This window comes from Mus caroli, unplaced genomic scaffold (genome assembly GCF_978045245.1).
Source record: "Mus caroli unplaced genomic scaffold, Mus_caroli_1 scaffold_15, whole genome shotgun sequence".
Classification (NCBI taxonomy): Eukaryota; Metazoa; Chordata; class Mammalia; order Rodentia; family Muridae; genus Mus; species Mus caroli.
Window position 1 is genome coordinate 98,783,298 of NW_028227270.1, and position 8,040 is coordinate 98,791,337.

Genomic DNA, 8,040 nt, shown 5'->3' on the forward strand with positions numbered 1-8,040 from the left:
TGTCATTTATTTCCCTTAAAATTTAAGAGGGTATGTGAAGGGTGTGTAGTTTTGCTATGTCGCATCAGCTGTCCTAGATGCCACCTTATAGTCCAAGTCTTGGCCTGGTAATTGATCTGCCTGGACATTACCAGCACTTTCCACCTCACAACACTTATATATCCAATCATTAAGTCAGTTAAGCTTTTAATAATTCACATTAACAAATGAGACTAATACAAAACCACCTAAGGCTAGTTCAGGGTTTCTAGAAAGGTGGAAAGCATATTCTTACCGACTTCCCATTCCACCATCCTTATCATGTGACTTGTAGCTTCTCATTAGCACTGGGAAAAATGCTTCAGGAAACACTTTTGTCAGGAATCAGTATTTATTACCCCTCAAAGCCAGATAAGGAGAAAAGGATAGGGTAGGTGGAGGTGAAGACATCACCCTTTTCTGGGGTTGGTCTGCACAGCAGAGTGGAATGACAGTGAGACAAGTGACATCTTCATAACACAGCAGATTTTGTCACTAACTGATTGATGTTGCCAGATTCCAAACCTGCTTGGACACTATTGACAATGTGTGACAATTCTAACCATGTTAGATCTTAAATAATTACCATGAGAAGTTCTTGAGAACGGGCTCTCTCAAATGATGCATTGCAGATCTGATCAATCACAGGCTCCAGGACAGAGTCTCATGGGTATACTGATGATTAAATACCTCACTAACAGACTGTTAACACTGGAGCTCCCCCCTGACACCACCACCCCGACACACACGCAAAATGTGTCAGTCAAAGTGGCTGACACTGGACATTTGGTGTTAACTAAGCCACTTTGCCCATACCAGGCTCCTTTTTCCTGATGCTATACAGGAGCACACGGCTGAGCTGTGGGCTAGGAGACCTGGGCATGAAGGACACACTGGAGATCGTCTTGGTGATGGCCAAGGACTGCCTTGCCAAGTGGAAGGACATTGGTGGTGCTGAGAACTCACAGCCTGGGGCAGTTAATTCTCCAGTGTCTTGCTTGTCCATAGTTTGGGCAGGGTCCTGGCAGCAGGCAAGGCATGGGGCACTTCTTTAACAGCAGTTAGAGTTAATTAGGCAAAGTCACTTATACCCCATAGTCTTCTTGGAGGAGTCCTTAAGAATGTGACTAGGATTCTAGCAATATTGTCTATCCTGGGAAGCTTTTTTAATTGAACATTTGAAATGTCCTATTCAACAGTTCTCTGAGTAGTTGGGAGGCCATTGTTTCATTTATTTATTTACATCTGATTTTATTAAGTATTCCTGTTTTTAAACAAATGTTATTTGGCTTTAGGCTTAAACTTGAAAACATGCACAGAAGGTCAAATAAAGGTTGTCCTTGAAATATGTTACATTTATACTTAACATAAATCCAAGCATAATTTGGAGCACATTTAAAAATTTGATTACTTATAAGGTGATTGAACTTAACTTGAATATCCTAATTACTTGTCATACTTATAACAAGCAGCTTTAATAAGATCAGGATTTTATAGTTTTATCACTATTAATTTTAACCTTGAAATTTCAAAAATACTTTGAATTGAATTTTATTGGTATCAAAATAAAACTTTAAATAATAAATGTAGCCCAAAGAGAGACTGAAAACTTTATAAAACCATACACATAGTACGTAGAGTGATAGGGAACCTTATTTTTTTTTTTTTATCTTTTCATAGTGCACCATTTTAGAATATCATGGTTCTTCTTGTCTAACTAATTAAGTTTTCCCTCTGTGCTTGAATTTGGACATAGGGCTTTATGCTAGACAAGTGCTGTACCTCTGACACTTTGATCCAATTCTTTGACCAATATCTCCCAAAACTGCTGAGCCCCCCGCCTAGAGGTCCCAGTAGGCATAAGTGTTTCTCTATCCTGATGACTTATATAGTAGAGAGTTAACACCCATAAAATTGTTCTCTTGACTTCTATACAGGGATTATGGCACATGTATGCACTGATTGAATGAATAAATTTTAAAATTTTATATATGTGAATACACAGTCACTGTCACACCAGAAGAGGGCATCGGATCCCATTTCAGATGGTTGTGAGCCACTATGTGGTTGCTGGGGATTAGACTCAGGACCTCTGGAAGACCAGTCAGTGCTTTTAACTGCTGAGCCATCTCGCCAGTCCACAATAAATTTTTTGAAGACAGAAAACAGAGGAACAAGTTAAAGGAACATATTAAAGTCTTGGTCCTATTGTTCTATCTTCTTCAGAATTTGAACCCTTCAAATCAATGGCCTCTTTTTTTCTAGTGATTAATTTGTAAAGAGTCTACTAGCTAACATTTTTGCTGTATGCTTATTATGTAGTTGAGCATGAACTTGCTAATTTAATCTTCATTATCATCTTTTAACATTCATAAGAGGCAGGAAGTATTAATTACCCAAAAAGCACAAAGCTAATGATTCAGAAAGCCAGAACTTATACCCAAGTAGTTCAATTTCAGATTTCTATGTTCTGGTACTTAATTGTACTAGAAAAGGTAGCCTATAATCTATGTATTTGAAAGACATTGATTATGTCAGCAGTGATAGGGGTGCTAGATGAAACAAAATATTTTCTTATTTGGGATAGTGAAACTGTCCTAACAGTTAATTGTAGACTGTCTTTCTCATGCTTATATGTGCCTATATACATGTTCACTCCTTGCTGGCATTATGCCTCTCATCATCATTAGAATATATTTAGATAAGGATATCAGAATGATTTAGAGTTCTGGACTTAGAAAAGACTGGGTTTCAAATGAAACTTTTTCTGGGTATTTGATCTCAGTATTTCTCAGTCTGAATGTTTTAACATTATCTAAGAAAAGACTTGTTTTGAGTTTTAACCAAAATAACGTATATATTTAGGAATAGAAGTACTCAGGAAATAGCCTCTTCTACCCCCTTTGCTCTACCTTTGTTTCAATTTTCTCTTATCTTTCTTCTCTTTCTTACACTCTACCATGCAACTTATCTTTTCCTTAACTATTGACAGGCACTTAGGTTGAATCCATGTAAACAGTGAATGCTTCTGTGACTAAACATAGAAGTGCAAGTGTCTCTAACGTTCTGATTTCATTTCCTTTGCATGGCTATCCTAGTGGGATTATTGGATCTTAAAGACTACACCTACCTTAAATGTAGTTAATGACTCTTAGAAATAGTACATATCTACAAAACTATACCCAAATGTTTACAGCAATCCACAAACATGTACATGATCCTGGCCAGCTACCTCCTCAACAGAATTTCCTCTCCTGAAAGACCAACCCTTGTTCTTCCCTACCTCTTACAGGTTTCACATACTATTCTGTCAATAGGACCACTGACACTAACATTTCTGCATCTCTGAGATCTTCAACACAGTCATCAAAATACAATTGATCCAGGTATATTGACATCCATCTCAAATAACAGCCGTTGCAAAGTAAGGAGCAAGAAGACCAGGAGTTCAAGGCCAGTATCTGCCTTAAATATTTATGCCTTAAATGTTTGAGAACAATAAGGGTTATACTACACTATGTCTCAAAAACAAAAAGGAAAAAGGAAACCTTCAATAGCTAAAAATGTTTATTTTTATTTTTACTTATGTGTATGTGTCTGTATACATGAGTGCAGGTACCCAAAAAGACCAGAGGTATCAGATCTCCTGGGACCTGGAGTTATAAGCCACTGCGAACCATTGACATACTAGGAATCAAACATAGGTCCTTTTCAAGATCAGTATGTGCTATTTACTGCTCATCTATCTCTTCAGATTCCTCATTATTTTTAAAAATAAAGTTAGAGAGGTAAAAAGAACTAGCTATTAAACTTCTGTTTACCTAGTTTCTCTCAAGCATAATTCTTACAGTTTGTTTTTAATTCTTGCAAATGATGGGGAGAAAATTTAATTGATAATGTTACTACATTCTATTATCTTCCCACTTTATTAAATTTAAATGCCCTTCATTCTGTATCAATACATTGTGAGCTCATTCATTACTTTATAAATGCCATACCAAAATCTTTAAAGCTTTTTAAATTACATCTATTTTTGGAGGGGACATGCATTGCCATGGCACACGTAGAATTCAGAGGACAGCTTAAAGGAGTCGATCTTCTTCTACCACAAGAGTCCTTGGAATCAAGCTCAAGTTGTCAGGCTTAGTAGTGTCTTCCTAATGAGCTACTTCACCAATCCTAAATGCCATAAAATTCTTTTGTAAATGTGGATATTTGGGGATATGTTTTGTTTTGTATTTTTATCTTGATTTTGGTTCTGAAAATTGACATGGGCCTTGCCCATAGAGAAAGTCACACTGGCATTGAGGTATACCCTCAGCCCTGGGATATTTTCAAGTAGCTAACAAATGCATATCTTGTTTGCTATCTAGGTACTGTGCTTGGAATGATATATACCATTTTTTAATTGCATCTCATCAGTAAATGTGTGTATCTGAAGGATTAGTCATAGAAATGGTCTGAGTCAACAGGAGTTATGCAGATGCTGCCACATTGCTTTGCTGACCTTCACTGCCTGAAGCTCAGTGGAGAAATCTGTCATGGGAAGAGTTCCATGCCTTCAGGATGGACAGAGGTCACACTGAATGTTCAGGATGAGGTGCCAGAAAATGAGAAGCTCCCTGGGTCTCTCTAGCTTCCCAGGATCTTTGTGTCGAGTGGAGGCTGCCTGTTACCAGCTGTGCTGTGTGAACCTACCTTTGCCTGCTTAAGCCTTTCTTACTCCACTAAAATGTATATATACAAGGCCTAGAAAATACGAATAGCCATTTCAAACTTCCTTTTCAGAAGAGATCAAAGTAACACGGCTTTTGGAACATTAATGAGCATGGCAACATTCAGCCAGAAGTCCATCCCTATGAATCAGCATAAATGGGCTAAGAACTGCATAACCAATGGTCAGAAATTCTTGAAAATGCATAGTTAAGGAGTCATTATTCAAGGAGGAAGATAAATACAAAGAAACAACACAATCTGTCCAATAAAAGAAAACAAAACAGAGCATCAGAAGGAGGACACTCTGGGCAGCTCTCAGCTCAGGGGGAGTTCTGTAGAGAAGCTTGGAGTTCTGAAGGTAGAGGACATGCTGGTGGTGCTTGTGGAGAAGAAATACCATGTAGCCACTGGCGCCTCCCATGGCACCCTGAAACACTGCATCTCTCAGGACCATGAGGATGAGAAAAATGTTGTTTCTTTTCTGACTTTCTTTTTTGAAATAACAATATTCACTAATCTGCCTCAGTTGTAAGGTGTCTGTAGCTGTGTCTCTGATGGAAAGGAGGAGGTTCATGCTGGTCAACATATTTAGAATCCATAGGAAGAACAGAGAGAGAAGCACATGCCATTTAGACCTTAGTCTGAGCCTCCCCCACCAGGAGACTCTGGGGCTCATGATGACTGCTTGGACCACTGTGAGGAGACTGCTGGTGCAGATGGACAGGCCCCGGGCCATCCTTTCTAGATAAACAATAACGTGACAGCCTACATCACCTAGAAAGTGTCTCAACCCTAAAGCTGCAATTGTCACTGGCATTACCTTGGAAAAAAGCAATGTAATATTTGTCAAAGCCAAGTGGATAAGAATAAGGTGTATAGACTTCTTTCCAGACCCCATAAAAGTACATATATAATTCACAAAAATGGAAATATTTGCCACAGTGCCAAGTCCAGTTAGAAGAAGGAATACAGTTATTTCACTAATATTCAAAACTATTTTTAACTTCATGGGTAGAAAATTTGGGATCTTGTAAGTAGACTTTGAGGAAAGTAACTGATTTGATGAGTATCAGTAAAACACATTTTACATCATATTTTATTTCTGGTATATGAAAGATAGCCTAGACATATGCAATGAAATAGGTTTTCTTTTCTTTTCAAAGAATTCTATTTTTTTCTTTTTAAATGATTATGGCAAAGACCTGTTTCATGTCCTTTCTCTAGTTACTATATCTTTGATTCATATATATTTATACTTGAGAGGTGTTCTTTTAAAGTCAAACTATTCTGCTGATTTTACTGCTTACAAAGTTCCTGAGGGTCATCATACACCTTAACACCAAGCCCACCTGCACAGTGCTTCACTCTTGGTGCAGCTGATAACATTGAAGTAAAGACTCCGGGGTGAGCTTATGATCCAAACAAATCAGGTACGCTGACTGGATGCAGCCCGACTGTGCACTGGAGCAGTCAAGAAGGGTTCAGGAGAGGGCTGCCTTCCCATGGAGTGACGTCATGGCCTCTGAGAGAACATGAAATAGATCTGAATGAGCTGCTGATGATCAAGAGGAGAAGGAAGTCTTCCTGGGAGTTAGGTGATGCCATAGGATAAATGCAGTTATGAGGTTGGAATCTCTAGTAATGCCTACCTAAGTGCATTGGGGCTCTGAGCCAATGCACTTCACCGTCATACCAGTTGTGGCACTGCAGTTGCCATGTCACCATATTCCCATTGTCATGGCAGCTAGATTTACACAGGTCTGCTCTCTCCGTCTGTTAATACAGTAAGTGTGCTTTGATTTCTGACAGTCCCAGGTCCTCCCACATCCAGGCAGGCCCTCCCACCTCAGTTAAAAACCCACTGGAATCTCTCACTGAAGCACCCAGAGACGTGTGTCTTAGATTCCATGAATCTAAGACAGTCAGGCTGACAATGAAAATTAACCCTCACACAATTCCCCAGAACCAAAGCAATCAGGACTGGTTCATGCTGTGTGTACTTGGGATGCTTTGCCGTGTGTGTGTGTGTGTGTGTGTGTGTGTGTGTGTGTGTCTGTGTACTTGTTAGTTTGTTTTCAAACAGGGTCTCCTGTAATGGAGGAAAAGAAGGAACACAAGCAAAGACCACCCCTCCCCTCCTGAGCTCCCCAAAGGCACTGTAAGTGGGGAAGCCTGGTGCTTTCTTTCCAGCCTGTGGTACATACCTTTGGAGATCAGGCTCAGCAAGCCCTAGCTTACAAACCAAACCAGCAAATGTGCTTCTGAGGGAGGAACAGCAAAGAGTGTTCAGGTGTGCTCACTGCAGCAGCTGCAGCAAAAGCGATGGTCTGGGTTACCCTCAGGCCAGGTGAGCCCTGCAGGGCTGTATTTGAAGCTTCTGGGTGTGTAGAATTCTTGTTTTCAGTTCTCGGTGTAGAGGAGAAGGAAGCCCTGTGCAGAAAATTAGTCCCTGAGGTGTAACTCTCTCCCTCCACAATTACTACAGACTTTTATTTTAGAGGGTGTTTCAGACTTAATTAAAAATTAATTACTTATGTAACCGACTGTATAAATAACCCTTGAAGGAATAGTCTTAAATTTAATTAACAGAAGGGTATTCAGTTAAGATAGGAACAGCAGCCAGATTCTGTGTCCTCTTACCCTTCACTAAGCTCCAAAGCAGGTTCCAAAGGGAACCTGCTTTATAGGCACAGAAAAAGCAATATCCTGCTCTTTCCTTTGATCTATCGAGGCCCATGATGGTTCAAAGTCTTCCAAAGTGACTGTTTCCCATGTTTTTCATTAAACATTACCTGGTATCCCAGTGCCTGTGTCCAGTTCCCACCTCTATGGGTCTCACTCATGAACACTGTGCAAGTGACTTATGTGACAGACCCCATACCAACAAGGATTCTTCCCTGCTAGGGAGGGTAAAGGTCAGGAGGACCTCAGAAGTCATTGCTATTAAAGTCACTCAAGCCTTCTTCACCAATGGCAACATGCTCTGCATTGACTGCCCAGGTTTGTGTTATTGTCCTCTCCATCATCTGGAGCTTCAGTGTCATTTGTAGAAGAACTGCCTAAAGCATGCTGAGATTTCCTTTCCAAAAAAGGCCCTCCCTCAACCCATCATACAAATCCAGGAGTGTATGTAGCTGTCTATGGAGACGTCTTGCAAGTGTTTGATCTCCTTTGTGTTTGTTATTTATTTATTTTCAAAGATTTATTTTTATTTCATGTGTATGAGTGTTTTCCTTTATATATCTCTGTTCACCACATGTATGCCTGGTACCCAAAGAAGTCAGAATACAATATTGGATTCCCAGT

General features: G+C 39.6%; 1 protein-coding gene across 1 annotated transcript; it reads right to left on the minus strand.

Annotated features, from left to right (window-relative positions):
- Positions 1–365: 365 nt before the first annotated feature.
- On the minus strand, positions 366–7,083 carry LOC110308355 (vomeronasal type-1 receptor 4-like). The gene is made up of 2 exons (XM_085831251.1): positions 6,939–7,083; positions 366–6,256 (listed from the first exon to the last, which is right to left on the minus strand). Exon 2 carries the CDS (start codon positions 5,741–5,743, stop codon positions 4,838–4,840), a length of 906 nt encoding a protein of 301 aa, XP_085687377.1. The 5' UTR covers positions 5,744–6,256; positions 6,939–7,083; the 3' UTR covers positions 366–4,837.
- Between the last annotated feature and the right edge of the window lie 957 nt (positions 7,084–8,040).

Bases quoted from the DNA above. Each gene is read 5' to 3' on its own strand.
- LOC110308355 (XM_085831251.1), bottom strand. From the start codon at position 5,743: ATGAAGTTAAAAATAGTTTTGAATATTAGTGAAATAACTGTATTCCTT.